This window comes from Nesoenas mayeri (genome assembly GCF_963082525.1).
Source record: "Nesoenas mayeri genome assembly, chromosome: 3".
Lineage (NCBI taxonomy): Eukaryota > Metazoa > Chordata > Aves > Columbiformes > Columbidae > Nesoenas > Nesoenas mayeri.
Window position 1 is genome coordinate 5,595,385 of NC_137544.1, and position 27,983 is coordinate 5,623,367.

Sequence of the window (27,983 nt, forward strand, 5' to 3'; positions counted from 1 at the left end):
CCACTAAAAAAGCATCACCACTTACCTTGTAGAGATGTCTTAACGTGTTCAACATTTCTTTCTAAATTTAAAAGCTGGCATGTCTGCATGCAAAAGAGCAGCAATGAAAATGCAAGAGGAAAGGAAATGAGAACAGTCTAATTTGTTCTTAAAAGCCTCCAACGGTAGAAGTTCTTTCTTTCTAATGCAGTTCAATGCAGTTATGCTATTACCAGAACTTTTTACCCTAGTATCTAAACATAATGTTCCTTGCTGAAGTCTTAACCTGTAGTTTCTTTTCCTGCTCACTAAAGAGACGGAGGAAAAAGAAGTCACACAGAAGAGAGGAATTATTATACCCCACTAGCCACCTCTTTTCTAAGCACAATGACTCAGATGTATTCAGTTTTTCTTTCATCTCCTCTGGCCTTTGAATCATGGAATCATTTTGGTTGGAAAAGACCTTTAAGATCATTGAGTCAGACCATTAGCCTAACTCCGGCACTAAACCACGTTCCTAAGAACTTCATCTATGTATCTTTTAAACCCCTCCAAGCATGGTGACTCCATCACTTGCCCGGGCAGCCTGTTCCAATGCCTGACAATGCCTTGCATGAATAAATGTTTCCTAATATCCAGCCTGCTCCAGCAAGGGGGTTGGACTAGATGATCTTTCGAGGTCCCTTCCAATCCCTAACATTCTGTGATTCTGTGTTATTCTCAACCTCTCCTAGTGCAACTTAAGCCCATTTTCTCTTCTCCTGTTACTTGGGAGAAGAGACCAAGCCCCTCCATGCTACAGCAGAGACCGCATCATGGCTTGCCAGACGACATTCACGACCGTAACCACGTAAATAAGCCCTGCCGCTCCCCAAAAACTACTAATTTTGTGGGACAGAATTCGCAGCGTACTCGGACTGGAGCTGCGGACTACAACTCCCGGCATGCAACGCTGCCCCACACCGCTGCCACACGGGCCCACCGAGCGAAAGGCATGATGGGAGTTGTAGTCTTCAGAACACACCTCCCCGAAACCCCCAAACTCCCGCTCCCCGCTGCTGCCGGATAACACAGCGGGAACCTCCACAAAGCCTCCCAGCAGCTCATCTCGCCCCGAGACTCACCGTCCCGGCGCCTTCTCAACGCTCCCACCGATTCCCCGTCGGACCGCAGAGCCGTTAACAAACCGTTTTCCCCGCGCTCCCGGGCACATGCGCACTGCCGGTTCCGGTGCGGCTCTGTGCGCATGCGCGCTGGGTGCGGGCGCCGGCGGAGGGGCCGATAGCAGGTACCGGAGGGTGGCGGGCTCGGGGGCTGTTCTGAGCCTGTAGCCCGCCCAGCGCTCTCGGCCCTCGGGCGGGCAGGGCCGCGACCGTCCGGAACAGACCCTATAGTAGTGGCTCCCCGTCCCTATTGGCCGCTGAGGGGGTGTGTTGGGGGCGGGACGTGCTGGATCCGTCAGGGTGAGCGGTGCCTTCTGGTCCCTGCGCCTCTCCGGCGGTGGGTGCTGTGGGTTGAGGGGTGGAGGGAGAGGTGCAGAGGGGGGGATAAAAAGGAGATAAAGCTGCTGGGGAGTGTCCAGAATATGGACATGAATTTGGTGAAGGGTATGGAGGGGAAGCCGCATGAGAAAGGGCTGAAGTCACTTGGTTTGTTCAGCCTGGAGAAGACTGAGGGGAGAGCTCATGGGGCTACAGCTTCCTCACAAGGGGAGGAGGAGGGGCAGGGCTGAGCTCTTCTCTTTAGTGACCAGTGACAGAACCCGAGGGAATGGCAGGAAGATGTGCCAGGGGAGGTTCAGGTTGGACATGAGGAAAAGGTTCTTCACCCATAGGGTGGTGGACACTGAACAGGCTCCCCAGGGAGGTGTCACAACCCCAAGCCTGACAGTGTTCAAGAAGAGACTGGACAACGTCCTCAGACACACGGTGTGAACTGTGGGGTTGTCCTGTGCAGGGACAGGAGTTGGACTCGATGATCCTTGTGGGTCCTTCAAACTCAGGACATTCTGTGATTCTGCAGGAACTTAGTGCTCTTCTGATGTGCTTTTGCTCTCATGAAATTATATGTGTACCACATGTAGCATATATATTACTAAGCACTTGTGTGGTGTGTGTTGCTTCAGCACCGTGACACTGATAGAGATGCTTTCCAGTTTTATGCAGACTTCCTCATAAAGGCATCAGGGAAGCACGTGTTTCCAGGGAGATGAGAAGGAGATGAGGTAGAAAAGAGGTGATTTGCCATTGAGCCCAAGCTGTAAATGTTTTCGCTTGGGGAGGAAATGTAAGGTTAAGGTACAGAGAACAGACACAGAAGAGCTTACAGCTTTCAGGAGTTTCTGAACTTATCCACCATCTCAATCTCATGCATTGTGAGACGAGCTTTGCGACTTGTATTACCTTTGTGTTCTTGCATACTGCATTTATTGCCTTCTTTCTTTCTTAGTGTAGCTTTGATTTTCATCCAGCTATAGCTCTGATTTTCATCCAGCCCAAGCCACCTTCTCCACAGTCTACAATGCCAGTGTTTTTCTGACAGTCCACTTCCTTCAGTGTGTCTCTTTGATGCTGAAGGTCCCTCTTTGACATTAAAGAATTAGTAGATAAGAGAGAGATGGGAAGGTGAGAAGGTAGCCAGACATGCCATCTTCATGCATTACACTGGCTTTTTAGTGATGGATAAATGATGGTGCTGCTTAGAGACTGACATAAGTTACACATTTCATACGTGGATGCAGATAAGCTGGAGGAATGTTTTCCTTAGCTAAAGGAAAGCGTAGAATTTTTCCTGAGCTCTGTTTTATACATTGTCCAGTTGAAAGGCAAGGTGAAGGGGTGTCTTTCAAGTGAGTAAGTTAGTAAGTTAGTAAATAAACTTCTGTTTTTCCCAAGAGTAATCATTTTGGCTTTAGCAAATTGCGTAACCTCTCCGTGCTCACTTCTTCCATCTTGCATTAATATGATGATACAAAATATGTGTTTTTATTTTCTTCAGCTTACCCTATACGCACCAACCAGTGGAACAAAAATGCTGAGAGCCAAGGACGCTCTCCTGCGCCTGCGGCCCCACCGCTGCACATGCCTGGCTCAAAATCCAGCTTGCCAGCTCATGAGACGTCTGCTGCACAGGCAACCTCTGCACCCCGAGTGGGCTGCACTTGCGGAAAAGCAGCTGAAAGGCAAGAATCCAAAGGATTTAGTCTGGCACACCCCAGAGGGGATCGACGTCAAGCCCTTGTACTCCAAAAGGGACACAGAAGACCTCCCTGAGGAGCTGCCGGGGGTGAAACCTTTCACTCGAGGACCCTACCCAACCATGTACACATACAGGCCATGGACTATCCGCCAGTATGCTGGCTTCAGTACGGTGGAGGAGAGCAACAAGTTCTACAAAGACAACATTAAAGGTAAGACAGCTGATTTGGGGAATGACATTCCCGTGCAAAACAATGGGGAACATTCATATGGTGAATTCCATGGCAAATGTGATTATTCTGCTTTCTGAGTTTCGATTTCTAATAGGCTCTTCCCATTGGCCCTCTCTTTCTTTACTACTGGAAAACTGGATCATTCCTGAAACTGCCTTTGCTTCATTTTGCTATTGAGATGGAAAAATGAAAGCATTAAATGCTATTTTTACTTATTCTGCCTTGACACTTAGACAAAATTTGGCTGCACCCCAGGATCCAACCATCATTTTGTGACCACAAGAGAAGATTGTAGTGAAAACCTGTTGAACTTTGTCACTTAGCTAAACCTCTGGTATTAATGCATTCTCACATTTTATGTTTCCATCTCATATTGTAAATTTTAAATGAAATAATGTGAGTACATATGAGTAATGTCATTCATGGTATATTAGGAAAGCCACGTTCCTTGAAGTATCAGTATTTTCCTTTTATGAGAGCGGTTTTCCCAATATTTCTGTAGAGTATTGTGCTTTTCAGCAGTTTGTTAAGCTAATAGCTAGAGTGTCATCATAATGTATTATTGAGGTAGGCATTGTAAAGCCATTATTAAGAAGTTGTTATTGATAGACTGAAACGTTAGTTTTACACCAGTGTTACCTCTTAGCAATTGTTTGAAGCTAATTATAACCTTACCAGTCAAAACAACAGATCATTTTGCAGTCACTCCTACTCAAAACATCACTGTTTAGGGCAGTAGAGAGTTGTTTGAGGATTTTTACCTCTTAACCCTATCATAGTTCACTAATTTGAAGCAATATTAGTATTCTTGATTATTTCCATGTATAAAACGTTCAGTAAATTAAGGAATTATAAATACAGGGTATTGGAGGTTTGCAAACAGACATTTCAATGGAAAGATTGTTCTGAATATCTTGTCTTACTGGTTGGTGTTGCTACTGAAACAGAAGTGTTAACACTTGGGGCAGCTGGTAGTGCTGCTCAGGTACTTGAGAATATTTGCTGCCAGGACTTTTTCATCTTAATTCAAGTTTTCACATTGTGATATTGTATTTTTTTCTGTCTCGTGTTAATAGTTGTATTAATATTGGATTATTTAGCATAAGTTCTGAATCCGACCTAGTTAGTACTAGATGATCTTTTGAGGTCCCTTCCAATCCCAAACATACTGTGATTTGTAAAGCATTTTTAATAATTCAATTAAAATCTCTCTGTAATTAGAGGAATGCGGAAAAGGAATTAATTTTCAGTTCTCAGTTGTTTAAATTTCTATTATTTGAAAATTTTCTATTATTTGAATCTAGGCAGAAACTTAGATTTTTATCATAGTGCTTCAGAGCTAACACTTAACTTTTTAGATCAAAAGCGACAGCTCATATCTGACAATTTAGAGCTCTGCTGATGTTGAGAAGCAGATTTTCAAATGCAGTAGATAACAGTTGCTTCAGAAACAGCCGTACTGGTCAGAGGGTGAATGTTTGGCTTAGCAGAGTTTCAGCTACTGCTTTTGAGTTGGAGCAACAGGTCTGTCAAGAGCTCTCACTGTTCTATTCCCCGATTAATATGAATAATGTTCTGTTATTGCAGATTTGTAACAGTAATACATCATTTCACTTTAGAAATGTGTGCGTGTGTTTAATTTGTGATAAAGAGAAGGTAATGTGACATAGTTAATCACACTTCTGTTTCCAGCTGAGCTAAGTAGAATTTCTGTATATAAGCCCTGATACTGTCTGTCTATGCACATTTGTGGCTAAGCTGTTATTCATTAATTTGGAACGCATTGTCAGCTGATTATGTGGCTGAGCTTGAAGGACTACAATACTTTTTTTCTCAATTAAAGGATTTTTCATATAAACTTTAAGACCAGAAAACCTTGGAAAAGTTTAGGGAGGGAACAATCTAACATAAAAATTTGATTTGTCATCCAAGCCTGGGTGATGTAAAATAAAATCAATCAATTCAGATCCAGTTTGATGCAAGTCTGTTTAACACTTCTGCCTCTTCTTGTTTTTTTTATTTTTGTTTGTTTTTTGGTTGTGTTTTGGGTTCTTTGTTTTTCCATTTAGCTGGCCAGCAGGGATTGTCTGTTGCTTTTGATTTAGCCACCCATCGTGGTTATGATTCAGACAATCCGCGAGTTCGAGGAGACGTTGGAATGGCTGGAGTTGCCATTGATACAGTGGAAGACACGAAAATCCTTTTTGATGGAATTCCTTTAGAAAAAATGTCCGTTTCGATGACGATGAACGGGGCAGTTATTCCTGTGTTGGCCACATTCATTGTAACTGGAGAAGAACAAGGAGTGCCTCAGGCCAAGCTGACAGGGACAATCCAAAATGACATCCTGAAGGAGTTCATGGTCCGAAATACATACATTTTCCCCCCAGAACCATCCATGCGGATTATTGCTGACATCTTCCAGTACACCTCAAAGGTATTCATTGTTTAAATGTATTTACTTCTGTTATTATATGTAGTTAACTACTTATGAGGCACTTTAGAGAACAAAGCAGAAGATGGAAAGATCTGTTGTAGTGAAGAGTGATGTGGTTGCAGAAAGGGCCGGGAGGAGAAGTTATGATCCTGAATCATTTATGGCATAAATGTATTATTTTTAAGTCAGTCCCAATTAAAGTCAGATTATGAGCCTAAGCCTGAAAAGACATCAGGAAGCTTGGAGATAAGGAACAGAGAGGCTGTTCTTTGCATAGAAAGAAGCTGCATAGTTAAGAAGCAATATACAGTTTTAAGCAGGAGCAAAGGGGTAAGAAGTATTGAAGGACTTCTGCTGCAAAATTAAGTATGAGACACAGATAATGAAAGGAGTGAAGTCCTGAACTGGTGACTGGAAGTTCAGTACTACCAGTTATTTTCTTTTTCACATTTTCATTGGAGGGGTGGAGCACAGATGGTAATTGAGGAAGAGACTTATGGTGGGTGATAGTTTAAGCAAAAGGTAAAAAGCATGTGAAGTAAATATCTGCAAACACCATTTGATAGAGATGGGTTGTGTTCACAGTCACAGAGAATGGATTATTTGTGAATGTTGACAGAATAATGATCTGATCTTCAGCCCTATCTGCTCTTGTACACTGTTGTCTTTATTCTCGCAGTATATGCCAAAATTTAATTCCATTTCGATCAGCGGGTACCATATGCAAGAGGCAGGAGCTGATGCCATTCTGGAATTAGCTTATACTATAGCAGATGGCTTGGAGTACTGCAGAACTGGACTTAAAGCTGGCCTTACCATTGATGAATTCGCACCACGGTGAGCTAAAGAAATTTGCAAGTATAAAACTCACTTTTGGTAAAACCTCTGGGGTTTAGTATCTAATTCAGTATTTTTACACATATAAGCAATATTGGCCGTGCTCACATTGCAGATAGGTTTTGTTTTTGTTCCACAGCTTCAGCAGCAGGAAAATACCTGTTCTAACAGACGCTTAGACCACATCTGGGCTAATAAACTGAATAACGCTTATGGGCAAGGCCAAGCATTGCCAAGCTCTGGTGTGACAGTTGGTCTCTGGGTCAGAAAGAGGGTCCTTAAGCTGTTATATCTGATACAGTTGTAGCTTCAGAACTGCAGAATGCAGCAAGAGCTCTTGTAGTCCTTTTATGCTGTAGTTTTTAATTTTTTTTTCATTAGTATTATTTTGAAATATTTGGGAAAAAATGCTTAACAAGGGGAAGTTAAGGTAGTTCAATATACAGATGCAAATTTCCTAAGAATATCAGTTCATTTTAAATAGAATAGTGTATTTTTGTATATAAGCTGAGCAGAACCACAGTTTCAGTGGTCTAGTTGGTATACAGATTCCCTAACTGTACAATGAGTTTGAAAACACAAAGACATGCTTCATGTAGCCTGTTGCATAGTTAAACTATAGGAATCAGCTGAATTAACATCTTTTCCCAAGATCTGTCACAAAACCAAAGTAAATCATGTGGGAATACGATACAGCCATATTTCAGACTCTCTGATGATAGAGAGTCTGTAACAGCCTGTGGCAAATTGTTTCAGTAACTAATTCACTGTTAAAACCATGTATTTTTAGTGTAATGAGTTTTACTGACTTCAACTATCCGTGTTTACATTTATAAATCATAGAAGCTATAAAAAGAAAAAGTAGATCAATTGGTCTGTTCCCCAATATGCAATCCAGTCTTGAACTGATGTTTGATTTGGATTTTGATTAAAATCATCAGAAGAAAGATGAAACCATGCTTATAATATGTTGTGTCTTCTCATTATAAGTAGTTTGTGAGCATCACTATACCAGTAGATTGTGTCCAGGAGCATTCCCTGGCACAAGAGTGACATTGTCTGTATTAGTGACTTGCTGCAGCATTGCTTGACCTATGGCTCCCCCAGAACAGTCCCTGGGGACAGTTCAGCACTTCCAGGGACCATTGTTGCTGGCAGTTTGCCCGCAGTCACCTTGTTTAGATGATAAGTCAATTTTTTGGCATAGATGTATATCGTTCTGTAGAAACGGGCATCAGTATCCAGGAACATTCCCATCATCTTATATATGGGTTATATCTATATAAATTAATCAGAGACCTTGCTATAGGACTTCTCCTTAACTGAAACCATCCCTGGAGGGGTTTAAAAGACATGTAGATGAGGTTCTTAGGAACATGGTTTAGTGCCAGAGTTAGGTTATGGTTGGATTTTATGATCTTGAGGGTCTCCTCCAACCAAAATGATTTTCCATGATTCTATAAAACAGAGTTAGTAGAATGCTTTAATGTTTTATCCTGTTCATGTACTCTTATTACAGGCTTTCCTTCTTCTGGGGAATTGGCATGAACTTCTACATGGAAATCGCTAAGCTGAGAGCTGGGAGGCGGTTGTGGGCTCACCTGGTCGAGAAAATGTTTCAACCCAAGGATCCCAAATCTCTTCTGCTGAGAGCTCATTGTCAGACTTCAGGCTGGTCACTCACTGAGCAGGTTAGAAATTGGACTCTCGTGAACTTCCTCATTTAAATATGTTCTTACGGTATTTATCTTAAAGGAGGCTGCTGTTTTTCCTTGTAAAGATGCAGCTTTCTGAAGGAAACAACCTATCTTGCCCTCAGTCTGACAAATGCATGCCCAAGCGTGGGATACATCCTTTTGCTTATGTAGCACAAGAAGTCTTATTGAGTGCCAGCAGCATTGCTTTCTCAAAATACTTCAGTATTCTGGACTAACATATAGCATTTGGGTAAAAGGGCAGAAACTCTAGACTTGAGAGTGTATTCACGAAACGATTCCAGTATGGTGACAGGCAGAATCTCAGTGCCTAACTTTTAATTGTCTGGCTTCATTTTCTTTCTGAAATCAGTCTTAAGTGTGTGCTCTCCCAGTCTAGTGATTACTGAATTGAGAATAAGATCCAAACCTGCTAAATAGAGAGAATTGCAGAGAGATGCTTATAAGTTGTGCCAGAGGAGGTTCAGATTGGATATCGGGAAAAATTTCTTCCCAGAAAGAGTTGTCAGGTATTGGAACACGCTGCCCAGGGAAGTGGTGAAGTCTCCATCCCTGGAGGTGTTTAAAAGATGTGTAGATGAGGCTCTTAGGGACATGATGTAGAGGTGGACTGGACGGTATCAGGTTAACGATTAGACTTGATGATCTCAGAGGTTTTTTCCAACCTAAATGATTTTATGATTCTATATTAATTCAGGACCGAGAGGATGAAGCTCTCTCTTGGTTTTGTCCTGTAAGTTGTCTTTTCAGAATGCAGCTGCATAAGGAGGTAGAGGCACCTTATTCTCAAGATCACTAGCTTGAGGATTCATTTGGGCATCCAAGGAAGTAATTAATGACTCTCACTGCTGAAGAGTGAATAGTAAAGGTTACAACTCATCTGCTCTTTTGAAATTGGGTGCACTTTTCTGCTTTTTCTATTGAGACACATCACTTCACAACAAGAAAATAAATCATTGGACTCCATGTGTAGTTTCCCAAGTGAGGTCAGAGTTGGGTTCTGGCTCTTATTCCAAGGCCTGCTCTCAATCAATTTCATGCAATATGATTTATTTTTAGGTTGTGATTGCAACCATTGTTATTTGACTCTGTGCCTTGGTTTTATTCTTTTGTTCAGAGCAGTTGTAATGTTTACTTACATTACAGGAATGCAGTAAAACTGAAACAATGGAATTTTGTTAACAGTAGCCTTTGCAGGTCCTCCAATTAAAAGTATTGTATGAGTGCAAAATATTACTGAAAATATTAGCAGTCATCTTCCACTGTCCAGGGTAGAAACATTTCTGGCCAGATCATAACCCTTTTTTCCTGTCTAAACATTGTTTTTCTTAACATAGCCCCTCAGTGCCCAGTATTTACTCCTTATAAGTTTGAGAGGGCAAATATATTTTCCTTTGGCCTGCCTTTAGGTAGGTGTTCACTCATAAATTAGGTTTTGCATTCTTGCTCATCCAAATGACATTTTTCTGTAATTCTTTAAATTAATTACTTGAACCAGAAATGGACTCCAGTGTGGGTAGAAGTACTGTGTTCTTGCCAGACAGTGATATTAATTCAATTTCTTTATGGAATATAATTTAATTCACAGCTCTCATGATTCTTTTTCCCTTCTTGAAGATCATATTACATTGTTAGCTCTTAATTACTTGGGATATATTTCATCCCAGCTAAGGACATCAAGAATTAGCTATACGATCTGAGCTACTGTTAAGTCCCCTCAATAATCAAATGATATGAGTAAATGCAATGAGTGAATCTTCACTTGGTCTCAAAACACAAGTCAACCCCTGGAGATCATAAGTCTTCTTTGGATGTAAAGGCACATATATACAACTCAACTGTCCAAGAAGAGCAGGTAAAAATGTTGATGTAAGGGCTGTTTTGTAATATTGACTCTATTTCTATACCTAGTACTCCAGATTAGCCATTTGTTTTGGTTAATATCCCAGTTCTCCCACAGAGATCTTTCAGTTTTATGCCACCAGCAAATCTCAACTCCTACCTTTGTGTAATGCTGTCGTTAATGAAAATAGTTCCAAAAGACATCTTGGCTAGTAACGTGTGTGCCAGATGTGCTCTTCACTGCTCCGAGACTTCTGCAATCCCTGGATGGAGAACATGAGGATTGCCTGTTCCATCCTCTCCAATTTGGATTCCTTAACTTCTTTGAAACACCACTAACTATAAGTCAGGTTTTGCTTTGTTAACGTAACCAGTTTGCTCATACACAGATAATTTCATCTTCCTTTATGGCTTAATCTCTGTCCGAGGTACTGATGAGTGATGTATCAGTTTGACTGGATGTTTATTATTGATTGTTTTCTTTTTCAGCTTTTGTTATGATTCCAGTATTTCCATGGGGAATCTTACATTCAATTCCTTGCAACAGTATGTGTGTGACTGACGTGCATCAGCCCCATGACAGAACCTCAGATCTCTCCTTTTCCTTCCAGGATCCCTTTAACAACATCATCCGCACTACGATCGAAGCAATGGCGGCGGTGTTTGGCGGTACACAATCTCTGCATACAAATTCATTTGATGAAGCCTTGGGTTTGCCTACGGTGAAGAGCGCTCGCATCGCTCGGAACACGCAGATCATAATTCAAGAGGAGTCGGGTATTCCTAAAGTGGCGGACCCCTGGGGGGGGTCCTACCTCATGGAGTCCCTCACCAATGATGTCTATGAAGCCGCTTTAAAGGTCAGTTTGCATAACCTTTTATGTTTCGTGGGAAAATTTTAGGTACAGGAGTTTTGAGAAATGTCCTTTAAAGGACTGTGTGATACGTTGGTAACTGCTAAAGGGGGAATTACATTACATTTATGATTTCTTTGTCAGTGAACTTTACAAAAATACAGTGTGTATTTAGAGAGACTTCAGCCTTCTAGTAGACTACATTCAAAAGGGAAATTTCCCAGTGTGGAAGAAATAACCAAGCCCTGCAGAGTCCCTTGGATTCTGAAGGCTCCCAGTTTGCTGGGATCTCTGTTTTATGTGTAAGAAGGAAAAAGAGTTCAACAGAAGAGTCAAACCAACCTACTTAGTTACATCCCCACTCATGCCTGTGATGATCTGCTTGAGACTTTAACTCTGGGGGTTATAAAAAACCAAGCGTGGAGTCAAACAATTGTCTGGCTATACTTTAGTATTAAGCAGAATTTAGGAGAAATTTTCTATTGGATTAGATTTTTCTTTTTATATTATGCTTTTAGCTGCCAGTCTTTACGTGCATGTGAAAAATACTGTGCAGCTGTAGTCTGACTGATGGCGATCCTGTATAAAGATATATATCTACACATCCAGCCTGCAGCTAAACCCAGTGATTCTCTGTGAGAACTGACCCATTCCACGCCACTTGTCTTCATGATCAAAGAACCAACCCTGACTTTCTTCAATTTATTTGTATACATGCAACCATAAGGGCTGGTTGGCAGGCAGAAGTCAGTGCAGAGTCAAGGTTTCAAATTTTAAGCTTTTTCATCCATGGGTGTTACTGTTTGAACATGAATTAATGGAGTTTTAGTAATAAAAATGCTCTTTTGTTTGAGATGTCACTTAATTTGTACTAAAACTTGTATTCAGAAACACAGGGAGATAGGAAACAAACTTCTAGGGCACAAGATTGTATATACAGGTATAATAAAAATTTGGATGGCAGTACAAGTGCGAAATTCATTCTGTGAACGTTGCTACTACTCATTTTCTCAATCCTCTTCATTTCTCAGCTGGTTGAGGAGATAGAAGAAATGGGTGGAATGGCCAAAGCTGTTGCTGAGGGAATTCCCAAACTTCGTATTGAAGAGTGCGCAGCCCGAAGACAAGCCAGGATTGACTCTGGTAGGGAGCAGGGAGATGAAAGAAGGGAAAATAGAAGATGGAGTACCTTTTTATAAAGGTTTTTTACAGACATTTTCTTTGTTTCTTTTTTCTTCTTCCTTTAGGAGAGGCAGATAGTGATAAAACGGTAATATTTTAGTTGAATGTCAGTGAAAGCTTCGCAGGATGTGTGAAGTACAGTACCAGTATGAAAACAGTCTTCCTTGACGTATTTAAGACTAGATTAGGCAAAGCCACTAGAAACACTATTTTAAAGGAGTATTTTGTGTCTACAATAGTTAGTTGCTTGATTTCTAAGCAATATCTTTAAACTGTGGCTCTTGAATTTAAAATGACTGCCTGCAGGCAGCAATACTGAATGATCTGGCCAAATTCCTCGTTTTGCTTCAGAACTGCCCATTTTTCCTGAAGACCAGAAAAAAAAAGCAGTCCTCTCACATTAGAGGATGATACAGCTCTTTGTCACATATATGTGTACATATGAACACATATAGTAAGTATATGTAGAGATGTGTTTATGTCTGCTTGTATCTCTGTTCCAATGTGTGTTTTGTCCAATAACAGAAACTAAGGATAATTCAAACATCAAAGAAATGATATAAACTCTTTTTTTGGAGGATAAAATTCGAAGCAGGTCTTTAATTAAGATGAATAATCAATAAAGTTGTGTGTTTTCTCTCCTAAAGTAAATAACTTCACATTGCTTCACAGCAATGTTATCAGGCACTGCAAATAAAAAGGGTTGTTAAGTCCATACTGGTTGAAAGCTAAAGTACAGTTTTCCAACGCAATGAATTAATCTTTATTCACATGGACTAGTTTTAGGTAGGAACTTCACTTCCTTATTTATCTGGTAAGTAAAAAAAGGAAATGAATAGCAGTGCAGAAAACCAGCACTTCTGCTTAATTCCATAAGATTAAGTTATGCAAACTTAAAAAGAGAAAGATAGCTGATGTATATTAGTGAGTCATCGCTAAATCAGTTTGTAAGATAAATATTGTCCTATTTCAAATCTTTTTTTTCTGGCCCAGTATTCACTGAGTTGAATGTTCATGATTCTAATCATCTCTCATCATAAAATATGGAAAATACAGACTTAAGTCTTTCCTATAAACACAATATTCAAGTATTTGAAATTTGTACAGTTACAAAGCAAAGCACTGCATTATAATGCTCAGAAATTTCTTGTCCTATTAATATTCTGTCTTTTCACAGTAGTTTGCAAATGTATTCTGAGTTTCTGGTGTTTCCACTGGAAATAGGGTCAGAAGTAATTGTTGGAGTAAACAAGCATCAACTAGAAAAAGAGGAGACAGTCGAAGTTCTGGCTATTGATAATACTTCAGTCCGTAGCAAGCAGATCGAGAAGATTAATAAGGTGGGAACTAACTTCTTAAAAATGAAAGTTCTTGTATTTGCAGATAGAACTTGAATAAAGGTGGCTTGCCAGAAGCTTGACCCTCAAATTTGTGAGAATCCGCTCTAGCCTTTAGTGGAGAAGGCAGATTTCTGTTCAGCTCCAGCTGATGGAAAATCCCAAGAAACACAGTATTAGAATACAAAGAAAAATGTTTTTGCTACATTCGTTTGGTTTTAATCATTGTGAATATGTCTGACTTTTCAAAACTGAGAACTTTACATTTTCTGAAAATAAGCTAGAGAATAGCTATGTAATGTTTTCCTCTATAAGTATGTAACTTTACTTAATCACTTGGACTATTTGCTGCAGCTTGTCGAGTCCTGTCAAGAGACAGGCTCATGGAACCAGAAACCAACATCCATTTTCATAATTAGTAGAAATGTAGATTAAATGGTTATAGAGTTATTTTATGGACTTGTACACATTTGAAGGTCTGACACACCTTTTTACTTCTAATCTTTTTGAAACGCATGCCATATATTCACAAGTGACAATTCAGTGCCTACAGAATTAATATTTGAAATCAGAAAGTTTTACACACTTGGCTTCCTCGCTCACCTTGTAATTTGTTTCAATTTGTTGTTGTTTTCTCCTCTGCTTCAGGTGAAGGCCACTCGGGATCAAGCAGCAGCCCAGCGATGTCTCGCAGCTCTAACACAATGTGCTGCTACCGGGGAAGGCAACTTACTCGCACTTGCAGTGGAAGCAGCACGTTCAAGGTATTGGGGGTGGGAGTGAATATCCAACTGCTGTTTAAAAATCGGTTCATTTTCACCTTTCAGGTGTTCTTGGCTATAGTGTCAGTGAGGTTGGTGTCTCAAGATGTTTTGGGTTTTTTTCAGAGGTGGTATTAAAAGATGGCTGCAGTTTGGTATTGTAAAATAGACTTACATTTTATAGTCTCTTAAGGCCATGCTTTAATTTCTTATAAAGAACAATACAGGTACAAGGAGTCTCATCTGAAATAATGTTTTTCACACACATTGTGTTGTTTATAACTCAGACTTTTACCATTTTCAAGACATAAGTAGGTTTCTCAGCCACCCTGCAGCTTCATAGGTCAGGGAGCTTAACAAGTATCTGAGATGTGAAAATGGATATTGACAGTCTTAACATGGTCTGTTGCTTCAGCATTCCTTGCACCACGGATTGGTGTGAAAACAGTTTTTGATTGAAGGAGAAGTTTACTTAGCCAGGCTAAGATGTACAAGATGCTCTTGAGTAGAGCAATGAGGAATCCTTTAGAGTCCAGGGGAACATTTACTTTTTTCACCTAAGGTGCTTTTATGATGGCTTTCATTTCCTGCTTTAAAGTAAGCGTTAGTCTCCAGAATAGATCATATCTGCCTGTTTCTTAATTAATTAAATATCCCAGAAATGAGCAAACTAAATCCACTTCTTATTGGGACACTGTCCCATTTTTACTGTGATGTCTCAACTTCCTTCGTTCCCTTTCCTTGAACACTTAATAGACGTATTTTGGATACATTTTGTTTCATGGAGAGCTTGTCACCGTTCTCCAGCAGCATGTCTACAGCTTGTAAAAGGTCACAGGAGGGTAGCGCTGGATTTACAGGGATTCACATCTTCTGTACCAAAACTGACCAGTTAGCTGCTAGTTTCTCTCCTTGGCGACCTTGTTTTCATTATTTGTAAAAGTATTAATAAACTGCAGATCAATTTGGTAAGCTACAAACGTGACCACAGAAGGAAGTTGTCATGGCATCTGATAAAGAGTGTTTGAAGGAGGGCTGTGATCTCTGTGAACATTTACGGGGAGCAACATGGGGAAAGATTTTAAGGATTTTCAAGTGAGCACATTCATCCTTGACAAGTAGTAGACAAGTAGGCCACTATCACCAGCATGTTACTGGCAGATCCCTGCCTCCTACTGAATGGAAAATGTGGGGTTTGATCATTAAGACAAGTGATTCAACTGAAATAGGAGTAGCACAGAGTTTTCAGGATTGAACTATGGAAAAGACTCCATGGGCTAATATGGAGATTTCAGTGCTGACAAACACAAGTAGAAATGAAATTTTGTTCTTGTAAGTGAAGTAATAAGGCAGGCCAGAGGTGACAGGGAATGGGAGCAGCACTGCTTCCCTTCTGTGCCTCATGTCTCCTGAGAAGCCACGTTACAGGAAAATGGGTGTAGTTAGGCAGATTATAGAATCATAAAATGATTTAGGTTGGAAGAGACGGTCAAGATCATCAAGTCCAACCATAACCTAACACTGGCACTAAACCATGTCTTATCTACATGTCTTTTAAACACCTCCAGGGATGGTGACTCCACCACTGCCCTGGGCAGCCTGTTCCACTGCTTCACAACCCTTTGTTTGAAGTGCAACTTGAGATGCAGCTTTCCTCTTGTCCTGTCACTTGTAACTTGGGAAAAGAGACCAACACATTCCATGCACCACCCTCCTTTCAGGCAGTTCAGAGATCAGAAGGTCTCCCCTCAGCTCCTGTTCTCCAGGCTGAACCCCTCAGGTCCCTCAGCCGCTCCCATCACACTTGTGCTCCAGCCTGTTCACCAGCTCTTTTCCCTTCTGTGAACTCGCTCCAGCACCTCAAGGTCTTTCTTGCCTGAGGGGCCCAAAAATGACCCCAGGATTTGAGGTTTGGCCTCACCAGTGCCCAGTTCAGGGGGACAACCCCCTCCCTAGTGCTGTTAGGCTAAATTCTGTCTCATCTCCCCCATCCGCAGTGCTGTTTTTCTGTCCCTCTCCAGACTTGTAGTTCTTGCTATGCCATCTATCACTGATGGAAAAGGAAGGCATGAAGTGCAACGTAGCACACAGTGCTGCTTCCTTGCCTGCCCAGCCTGTGTCCTCGTGGTCACCTTTGTCACCTGATGACACAGCACTACCTCTTATTACTGGTGAGACGCACAGGAGCAGCGGCAGTCATATGAGAGTGAACAGACAGAAGGTGACAGTCCTGACAGGCACATGGTCACTGACTTTCTTTCTTCAGATTCGTATTTGTGCAGTGTCACCTCTACAGCTGGTTGTGACTCCCTGGGAGAGAGTCACAGCACAAATCACTACAGGGGATAGATCCTGTGCCCAATAGGACACGCTGAATTGAACAAGATCCTCTCTGGCCATCACAGTTGTGGTTGTTTTTTATCCCACTGACCTTGCTGAATTGTCCAAAAGCTCAGCCAAGAGCCAGGCTCCTCTTGTTCAAAAATCACCTGTTTTTGAGGAAGCTCTGAGCTGTTGATAGCTCTGGTGTAGCACAGTTGGTCAACAGTAATTCCGAGCATGGCAGAAGTTCCTAAGATGCAGACTAGAGTTTACATACAAACATGCTGCCTTTACCACTAGATACATTGTAAGTGCTGTGGACTGATAGGACACAAACGAGAGAATATGGTGATCTTTTGGGCCCCACTTCAAAACTTTAAGTTTACTGAAAACCACAGATTAGGTTGTAAATTACCTGTTAACAGATAGACAAAGGGTGATATGATAACACACAGTTCCACACAAGGCAAATGTGAATGAGTCATATGAAGGAAACACAAATTTATATAATAAAGACAAAGTTACTTCTGTCAATGTAGATAATTGTCTAGTAGGTTTTTATCAGCATGCATTGAAAAAACTGTAAATGAATAATAAGAATTGCTGCTTATGCAACTTAATTTTTATAATAGTCAAATGGTTGTCTCAAAAACAAAATTTGCTGTAAAGATAAACAGAAATGGGAGAATTTCTGTGCATCCAGATTGTAAAGAACTTGTCTGATGTTACGACTAAGTGATAAAATTGTGATTGTTATTAACAATATCCTTTTCCTCTCCTGTTAAGAAAAGAGCCTGTATTCCTGGCTCCAGCCAGAGCTGTTCCACTGTGGATGCATAGAAGGTACCAACCGATGCAGTGGGACTAAGAACTAAGCAGAGATTTTCTTTTTAAAAAAAGCTTTTATTGATAAATAGTACGAAAACATTCATGAATAGTTTAAAAGCAAAACTCCTATTATTACTTAGGAACTTTAAAGGGTTGCAGAGACTTGGGGCAGAATTTTCAGAATATTTTACGGGGATTTCAGAAGCAGTATTTAAGTATTTACAGAAGAAATAAATGTATTTTTTTTGTTGTTCAGTACACCAAAAAACTTCATCCCAGCCACCAGATTATAATTCAATAAAATGGATAGTCCAAACCATTTATTTTTCTCTTGTTATACACAACTTGAATTCACTCTTCTGCATAATAAGAACAGGCAAGCAAAATCGACATATATTGTGCACTTTGATTTAAAACCGGTTATACTCAGATGCTGCTTTTGCAAAAGAGAAAGGGGAGATGTATCTAAATTTACCGTTTTCTGTAGAAGAAAAGATGAGTGTTATGCCACTGTGAGCCTTCACCAGACTGCCAGTGTTTACACAAGAGTAAGTCTTCAATGTTATGTGTGGGATGTATCTACATCAGGCTGCAATCTGTGATGTCTGGCACTCTGAGGGGGAGTCAGTATTCATAGATACTATTTTTATGTTTGCTGCAAACTTGCTTTGTAACCTTGGGAAAGTCACTTAGTTTAGTGCTTATATAGTTTACTTTTCAATTTTTTGTTAGTAGTCTCAGCAGTGATATTAATAAGATGATGTAGTGAAACAAAAACTGATTATAACCGTGAATAATGTCTGAGAACTGTTGTAACTCAGGTAGTGCTTGCTAAGCTTTCTGAAATCCTACAGGCGCTGTAAAAATGAAGCGTATTGCATAGTGCTGTCAATGGCTTCTGATGCAATCCTGGACAGTTTCTTTAACTAATAACTAATGCTTTCTAAATCATTACTAATCAATACAGAATCACAGAGTGGTTGGGGTTGGAATGGACCTCTGGAGATCATCCAGTCCAACCCACCTGCCAACGCAGGGTCACCAGAGCAGATCACACAGGAATGTGTCCAGGTGGGTTTGAATGTCCCCAGAGGAGACTCCACAGCCTCTCTGGGCAGCCTGTTCCAGGGCTCTGGCACCTCAAATGAAAGAAATTTCTCCTCATATTCAGATGGAACCTCCTGTGTTTCTGTCTGTGCCTGTTGCCCCTCATCCTGTCATTGGGCACCACTGAACAGAGTCTGGTCCATCCTCTTGACACCCACCTTGAGATATTTATAAACATTGATGAGATCCCCTCTCAGCTTCTCTTCTCCAGACTGAACAGACCCAGCTCTCTCAGTGTCTCCTCCTCAGAAAGATGCTCCAGACCCTGAGCATCTTCATAGCCTGATACAAAGAAAGTGTCTGACTAAGCCACATCACACATAGCCATACAGATACTATAAATTTCATATTACTTTGCGTTAGCTGTTTTTCTAGACCATGACCCTCATGTATCCAGATATGAACTTCTTAGAGTGCTGGGGAAGAAAACGAATAAAAGCAGAGAACTTTAAAAACAGGGGGAGGGGAGATGACCAAAAAGTAGCCAAGACTGTGCCAATAACATGAGTTAAAAATGTGTGTTCTGGCATGATACTGTAGAAGAGTGATACACAGAGATAAGAGACGTGTGCATTAGACAGATCGTGGCTATATGTTCAGGATGGGATTTCTGCCATTTTAGGTCAGCGTAGTTCCAGTTTCTGTATGGTTAAGTTTGGTGAGAATAAAAAGACACGAGCTAGTAAAGGAGCAAAACAGCTGGGGGGGTCTCAGGAAGTAAAATACCTCTCTGAAATTTACTGAAGGTTTCAGTTAATCCAGCAGAAATCCATCTTCTGCTCCATTGGATGTGTGGCAGGTTGCACACAGTGGGAATCATAATAGTACTGAAACACAGAAGGAAAACTGAGTACAGTTCATTTGGCCATCGCCTTCTAAAAGCACATGGACAAGACGTTGCATCTTGTCCAAACATCCTTTGAGCATTCTATATATAAAAGCTTTAGAGGACACTTAACCTAATTTTGCCTCAGAGTAGTTCATAGTTAAATGCAATATGACAGGCAAAAATGTGAATTCCAGGGGTTTGAAATGTGCTTAGCAGTAGCTGAATGGATGGGGTTTGGTCTCTATTTATAAGCATAATTTTAAAGTGTTTAATAAGAGTAGTATTTTTCTTTCTTTCACTTTGGCAAAGTTTGCAGCAAGTTCTATTCATTTCGTAGTATACACAAATTCTTTAGTCTTATTTAAGTATAAACTAAAATATATTCATCAAAATATTTTTTATGAATTATTTCATCAGGAGCTGAGTAGATCAACTTCAAAATTGTTGCACAGCACTGACACCATGTTAATTTTACACCAGGAATAAGAAGGTTGCTGTGATGGAGCTTCCAGCTGAACTGCTCTTGTCTTTCTTGGTACAGTCTGCATTATAGATTTTATGCGGAAAGGTGGGATCCATTAAGCATGAGAATTTCAGATGCTTTGGGACAGAAGCTGTTACTTCTGATGTTTGCACAAGAAGACAGCACAGCCTAGTTTGCTTCTAGCTCTTGTGCTACAGCAGTAAAATGCGCGTCATTTCTAACTTGCAGCAAACAAAGCTGGTGATTTGCATGTCAATGGAATTCCCAGATTCTTCTGCATCTCAGTGTATAAGGAGCTATATCAGGAGTGGAGAAGAAGAAGAAGAAATACTAAAATATAAGCATCAAAGGAAAGGCAAACAAATTCCAATTAAAAAGTTGAGCTTCAGTCCCTTCTTGATGTTCTTCCATTCTTTTTCTCCTGATTTATATTTTGAGTTTTAGTATGAGTACAAATGCAAGATCTTGCAGTCTGAGCCCAAAAACATTCCCAGCCGAGAAAACCTGATTTAATGTCTTTAAATATTTTGCCATGCAGTGGTTCCTATTGCTTCCTTGGTTGTAAAATCTCTTCTCACATCAGCAAAATAGGATTTTCTTAAAAATACTCTGGCATGTTCTACTAGCGGATGACACTGGGTGAGTCAGACATTCAGAGTCGTAGCACCAAAGGGGAAACGAGTGTAATTGAATTTGTCGTGCGGCAAGACAAATAGTTGGGCCAGTGACAGTGATTTCTGTTTTCATATAAGCCTCCTGATAGCATTACTGTTTGGTTTCTGTACCTTAGGTGCACTGTTGGAGAAATAACAGATGCCATGAAGAAGGTGTTTGGGGAGCATAAGGCCAGTGACCGAATGGTGAGCGGAGCTTATCGCCAGGAGTTTGGAGAGAGTGATGAAATTCTTCATGCCATCAATAGGTGAGAATAGCAGCCTCACATTGAACCCATTAGACACGCTGTGCCCTAAAAAAGCATTCCCCAAACCCCAATGACAATCCCCAGAGTGAAAGGAAAACCAAACCTACACAGTCATTCACATGCCTGTAAGCAAGTAACCAGAATGAGGAGAAATAAGTGTAATAAGGAAACAGTCAAAATTTATTTGAACTTGTATTTGCTTGCAAACAAAATCCACTGAGGTGATGTTGTGACCTGAGGATTTTTGTTCAAATAGTCGAGGCAGCTGTAGGATTAAGAAGCTTAGAAACATTGCCTGCAGTCACCATACATTGCATTGCTTCTTTTGAATACTCTGTAATACTCTACAAATATTTCCAGTAGTTTGTATTTGCAAAGCCTGGTTTTGCTGTGCCAGTAAGATGTCTCTGCAATTTTATTCTTACTGCTCCTAAAATAGTGAGGCTAAAATCCACACACAACTTCCAGTCTATGGGTGTTACTTACTCATACCACGAGGGAGAAAACCTCAGAAGCTGGTAGTATGTGTGAAAACAGTGCCCATTTGTGCCTTTTGTCAGCTTCTGCCTCTGTGCTGTCCTCCCGGGCCAAGGGACTGAATTGCTGTAGTGGGTGGTGACGTAAAATGGATCGATGCTCATAAGTCCCTGCTGTGTTGGGGGTTACACATTAAAGAGTTACAGGATCTCTTAAAAGGAAATAACTAGATGGCTTCACGATGGTGATGTTTAGCCTGACTTGAAAGTAGGTGTGCTGGGGGAATGTCACCATCATTTTTTATTTTAAATATTTATTTTAGTATCATAGAATGGTTTGGGTTGAAGGGACTTTCAAAGCTCATCCAGTGCCACCCCTGCCATGAGTAGGGACATCTTCACCCAGATCAGGTTGCTCAGAGCCCTGTCCAGCCTGGCCTGGGATGTCTCCAGGGATGGGGCATCCACCACCTCTCTGCCCAACCTGGGACAGTATATTAATTTCAAGTATTTGTAATTTTGCATTTACATGAAATTGATTCCTTGAAAATCTAGATGTAGCTCCTTTTTTTACATATCTGCCTTTATGTCCAAGGTCATATGTACCAGTTAGTAACCATGGTAACAAAACTGGATTTACTACATGTCACCTTTGCACAGGCTTTCAAAAGTGTGATTTCACACACTTAAACCAAGCCTGGGGTTGCAGTGACTCAGGTGGTTTTATCCTGGCAGGCTCGGAGCATCCAAAGCTGCTCTTTGTTGGGAGGGAGCCTGTGGGTGGGGAAGCAGGAAAACAAGAATATGGAAATAGAAAACAATACAGAGCAAAGGATTTAAATATATCACAAATCAATTTAGATAACTACTTCATTGATATGCTCAGCAGTCCTTGGGAATAGAGAAGTCAGGCCCAGCTCCCCTCCATCCTCAAGCAGCAGCTTTGTCAGTCTGATTCTTCTAGCGCTCTTGACATAATTCCTATGTAAACTCTCCAAGTTCATATTTTTTACCCTCTTAGATGATGCATATTCCTGTCCCAGAATCATCTGTGCTGATAACTGCTTTATCTAGAGTCATTCTTCTCCCCAAACTAAGCCACTCATACAGTGATCATCCCAACCAGGTCAGCATATCGTTTCAAGGCAACCAAATCCATACTAGTCCATCATTAACAAAATGCTCAGAACAGTAAAATATTTTTTAAAAAAAGATTAAAAAAAGACACAACTTATATTTCTGAGAAGTGACAGTCTTACTGTCCCACTCAAAAGGCAAATACTAGCGGCACATGGATAATGAGCAGTAAAAGAAAAGGTTAATCTCTGAGGCTGTGGTTACAAAGTCACTTTTTAATAAAACAGAAATCTGCCACTAACCAGAAGGGAAGCACCGGAATGAGGACACAGAATGGGGGATACAGTGATGCTTTCCTGCACAGATTTGTGCCCAGTTGAATGAGGATGCCCAGCATGATGTCCAGGACACACATTTGTAGCCTGTGTGTCATGCAAATACTTTTCAAATAATTGGTCATAATTATTCTTAAAATTTAAAATTTGTGTTTTAGTTGTAATTCAGCTCATTAAACCCTCAGAGAATTCGGTATTTTGTGTGTTAGAAAGCAGAAAAGTAGTGAAGTGGTTTTCTTTATAAAAGAATGTTTTATTATTGAGGCTAGTAAATACAAGAAATTAAACAATTGAACGTTAACATAATATGCAAACTGCATAGACACACTATGACTTAGAAGGTCTTTTGATGCCATGTACAGAAATTACACTACATTTGTAGCCAGTGCTTTTTGTGGAAATACTTGTAAAGAATCCTGGTGCCTTATAACGATATAATGTGTTTGCAATCAGAGTTAACAAGTTCACGGATCGTGAGGGGCGCAGGCCTCGTATACTCGTCGCCAAGATGGGTCAAGATGGCCATGACAGAGGAGCTAAAGTTATTGCTACAGGATTTGCAGACATTGGCTTCGACGTGGACATAGGTCCCCTCTTCCAGGTATGACTGAGCGGTGACAAAGGCAATTAAAATGCAGCAATTTTCCCTCTAATGCTCGTTCAGCAGCCAGGCTGGGGCTGTTACTCGTCACTTAATCCTCTTTCCATGCAGACACCGCGAGAGGTGGCCCAGCAGGCGGTGGATGCAGACGTGCACTGCGTTGGCGTCAGCACGCTCGCAGCAGGTCATAAAACTCTTGTGCCTGAACTCATCAAAGAACTCAGCGCCCTTGGCCGGCCGGACATTCTTGTCATATGTGGAGGTGTCATCCCCCCCCAGGTACGTCATTTCCATCAAGACCAAGAGACTGCTTTATTTCTGTTTGTGCTGTTTTTAGCGATTTTCTATACGCTGTTAATGTCAGAGGCGATTTACAGCGCTGAAGGTCACTGTGGAAAATCACCAGGGTCAGCACGGATCTGCAGGACGGTCGCAAAGTGCTGTCAGGTCTCATTGATCTGTTTTTTTGTTCACCGTGTCCTGGCTTAACTTTCCGTGTTTTTCGGGTGGAATATTAAGTTATGTTACGAAAAGACTCGCCTCAGGGAGATGTTTTTTCTGCTCTGTTGTTTCCAATTACAAGTACCTTGCAAATTACTGATAAAGGTGAACTCCTGTCTTAAGAGACTTTATGACTTGCAGTAATATTTTGGGAGAGACACAACTAGTAAGACATATGGGGGGTCCAGGCACCTATAGACTACACATCTCATTCACTGTTCAGCCTCTCCTCATATTCCACATTGTCAGGCCTCAATGTTGCTTCTCATTCCCTCTGCCTGACTAAACTGTGGAGCAGTTGGCTGGATTCCTTTGCAGACAGATATCTGCCTTTGTCTTAACATTTTCCTTAGCCCATCCATGGTGTGCCTGGCTGTATCACCTTTAGGGTCACCTTCTGTCTAGAGGTTCAAATTGATTTTCCTTATAAATCCCCTGTTACTTCCTTTTCTAGCCCATTAGGTAAGTGTTCAAGAATGACGGACTTTTAAATTAAACAAACAAAACCGGTTGTATTTTTCCAAGAGACAAATTGTGTTCTGTCCAGTCTCTCAATGGGATGCTACTAGCCTGTGGTTAGAAAAGGTATAATATATCCTATATAGAAGAGAGACTACATAACTGCTTCCTAGGTCTTTTTAAAATTTCAGGGCAATCATAAAATTAGAGTAACTTAGATTGCAAGAGGCCACTGGCAGTCCTCTGGTCCAAGCCTTAATTTAAGCAGGTTTTTAAAAAACAGAAGTTAGATTGAATTTAAATTAGGTTAGTCAGGCTTACGCCCCATTGGCTTTTGAATATTTTCCGAGGATCTGACATTAGTCTGATTCTAAACAGTTAGTCTGATTCTAATGCTGCCTCTCGTTGGTCAACCTGCTGGAAGGCAGGAGGGCTCTGCAGAGGGATCTGGATAACTGGAAAAATGGGCTGATTCCAATGGGATGAAGTTCAATAAGGCCAAGTGCCGGGTGCTGCACTTTGGTCACAACAACCCCCTGCAGCGCTCCAGGCTGGGCACAGAGTGGCTGGAGAGCAGCCAGGCAGAAAGGGACCTGGGGGTACTAATTGACAGGAAGCTCAACACGAGCCATCAGTGTGCCCAGGTGGCCAAGAAGGCCAATGGAATCCTGTCCTGTATCAAAAGTAGCGTGGTCAGCAGGACAAGGGCAGTGATCCTTCCCCTGTACTCTGCATTGGGGAGGCCACACCTGGAGTACTGTGTTCAGTTCTGGGCCCTCAGTTCAGGAAAGACATTGAAGTGCTGGAGGGGGTCCAGAGAAGAGCAACAAGACTGGTGAAGGGACTTGAACATAAGACCTATGGGGAGAGGCTGAGGGAGCTGGGGTTGTTTAGTCTAGAGAAGAGGAGGCTTAGAGTGAGCTCATCACTCGCTAGAACTACCTGAAGGGAAGTTCTAGCCAGGTGGGGATTGGTCTCTTCTCCCAGGCAGTCAGCAATAGGACAAGAGGCCATGGGCTTAAACTCTGCCTGGGGAAATTTAGGCTGGATATTAGAAAGCAATTCTTTGCAGAGAGAGTGGTCAGGCATTGAAATGGCTGCCCAGGGAGGTGCTGGACTCACCGTCCCTGGAGGTTTTTAAAGTGAGGTTGGACATGGCACTTAGTGCCATGATCTAGTAAACAGACTAGAGTTGGACCAAGGGTTTGACTCGATGATCTCTGAGGTCTTTTCCAACCCAGTCGGTTCTGTGATTCTGTGTGATTCTGTGATTTCTCAGCGTACAGGATAGAGCATACACCAATTATTAATCAATTATTAATTTCCTGTTGCACGAGTAACTACGAATCTTAAATTTCTCTCTGCACAGGATTACGTCTTCCTGTATGAAGCCGGCGTTGCCAACGTGTTTGGTCCAGGGACTCGGATTCCAAAAGCAGCCGTCCAGGTGTTGGATGACATCGAGAAGTGCCTGGAGAAGAGGCAACAATCGCTGTGATGCTGAAATGTCACAAAATGCGACCAGCCTTATACTAATCGCTTCGGGAATGTCCTCATCAGCAAGGGACAGCCAGCCACGGACCTTTGGTTCCACTGCCCTGCTGTTTTGTGCTTTCTAAGAAAGTTATAAATTCTCTGCTTGTTCTATTTGAGGATTTATTTATATAGGTACTCACAAGAAAAATTTATCTCTAGAACTATGACTTCAGGGAACGAAGGGAATTCAGTAGGTGGGTTTGGGTTTTTTTCTCCACATATAGTGATTAAAAAAAACATCTCTTCCAGCTCTTTGGTTCATCTCTTTTGCATGCAGTGAACTTCTTTTGCATTTTTTGGCAGGCATTGTAGACCTAGAAGTCTTCAGGCAAAATCACTAAAGTTCAGCAGAGACGCGATTGAATCCAGCAGCACTTTGATATTAATCTGACTTAAGTCTCTTTAGAAACACATAAATAGATAAACCATCCTTTTTCAGAGTTCATGGTTTGTTTAATAAGATACAAATCCTGTATCTCGCAGTAACCTGTACAGGAGCAGCCTCCACTCTGTCTGCATCGTCGCCCTTCCCTGGTACTTGGCTATTTCTGAAGTGAAGTTAATTTCATTGTTCCTGTTCCCTTGCTTAGTTCTGTAGTGTTGTCCAGTATTGTTCTGGCTGACCTTGCCTCTTTAGCAGTTGGGACTTCCTTCATGCACACTGATCCTAAATTCTCACTGGTTTTGCCTCCTTTTTAGAAGGAATTGGATTCATACATGTGAAACATCCTTTGTGGAATCCATACAAGGCAAATAGGATGTGAGGGTCTTCTGAGGGGCAGTCGCTGGCATTAGGGCCCTGCCCCACTTCGTTTTGCCATGCTGCTAATTGCATCCCATCATCTAATGAGACTGCAGCCTCCCTGGGATAACACTTGTCTCTGCCTTGTGGTGGCAGAGGCTGTAATACACCTCAAAGATGTTCAGTGTCATTCAAAATGAGATTTTTCTGCAGTTGTCTGGAAATTATAGATCCAATTAGCAGCATTGTATCATCACTTCAAAGCTTGCAATTTATAAGATCTTTAATTAAAATAAGCTTGTTTACTGGGGCACGTGCCCGTAGTCTCACACTGCTCAGAAACGAGGAGGTTAGTTGACTTACTGTTTTCTTCTCTCTGTCTTTCTAATTAAGGTTTAAAGTATTGATCCCAAAGCAGACCATTGCCTTTAAAACTCCTCGGGGGGGGTTTATCCTCAACTATTTATAAGTAAGTATCTGATTCCCTCCAAGAAGATCGGTATGGTTCAAACCAGGATATACAGAACGTGGCAACAATAAAAATACCCACTTAAGCCTTTTCACAAGCCACTTTGCCTGCCAGCTGGAAAAATACAGCGTCAGTGACCTCTAGACTTACAAATGACATTGGTTTCATTCATTCCTTCCTGTTTTGGTTTCTCTGCTCTTTGGAAATCTATGTCATCTACCTGTTTGCTTTACAGTTTTGGGTATTTTTCACTCTCATGATCTTTAAAATCTGCATCTTGTTCCTTTTGAATTCAATAATTAAAAAAAACCCCACCAAATTCAGCTGGAATTGCTCCGGGCCTTTATTGCTTGAAGGAGGAGCCTCTTAAAGCTCTAGACTAGGACTAATGTGCATTGATTCTCTCCTGTCATATCAAGGTTTGAAAATAAAACAGTGGGTATAGGGAGATATTGGTTTTCTCCCCCAGCACACAGTGTTTGTGTGAGGCCCTTTAAGGAAAGAAAATATCCAAGTGAACAGACTTCCCTTCAAGCGAGCCGTCAGTTCGTTGCCAAAGTAGAGATTCCTTACGGGACGACGAGCTAAACTGGAACATGCATTTCCCATATGTTCTGTGCTGCTGGAGCAGCTCAGCGCTGAGCGTTGTCCTTCCTGACAAGATGATGTCGGGCTGTCAGCCCTCGTTGGTAACGCTGAATGGGCACGAACCAAAATCTCAGACGCTGCGCACGCTCTTCATCAACCTGGCTGCTTTAAAACTGCTGCGCCGGGCAGGCTGGGGAGAATTTGGGTTAGTGCAAAATCAAGTAGGTATTCTGCAAATATACTGAAATGTTTTGTTTCAATATGAGTGTTTTTGGCATATTCCAGGACAAAATAGTAACTATAAACCGTGGGACTAGACACTCCGGTATTTTT

General features: G+C 41.3%; 1 protein-coding gene across 4 annotated transcripts; it reads left to right on the top strand.

Moving 5' to 3' along the window:
* Positions 1–1,241: 1,241 nt before the first annotated feature.
* MMUT (methylmalonyl-CoA mutase) lies at positions 1,242–27,710 on the top strand. Of its 4 annotated transcripts, XR_013922028.1 has the most exons (14): positions 1,260–1,442; positions 2,977–3,388; positions 5,479–5,846; positions 6,526–6,683; positions 8,203–8,374; positions 10,852–11,100; positions 12,126–12,237; positions 13,501–13,616; positions 14,262–14,377; positions 20,735–20,866; positions 23,208–23,355; positions 23,467–23,634; positions 25,685–25,983; positions 26,987–27,710. XR_013922028.1 is itself a non-coding variant. In XM_080342803.1 (13 exons), exons 2-13 carry the CDS (start codon positions 3,010–3,012, stop codon positions 25,811–25,813), a joined length of 2,247 nt encoding a protein of 748 aa, XP_080198929.1. In that variant the 5' UTR covers positions 1,242–1,267; positions 2,977–3,009; the 3' UTR covers positions 25,814–27,710. The 4 variants fall into 4 exon arrangements, 3 of the variants coding, with proteins under 3 accessions (XP_080198929.1, XP_080198928.1, XP_080198930.1); XM_080342803.1 differs by having other exon boundaries at positions 1,242–1,267; positions 25,685–27,710; XM_080342802.1 differs by having other exon boundaries at positions 25,685–27,710.
* Positions 27,711–27,983: the final 273 nt, after the last annotated feature.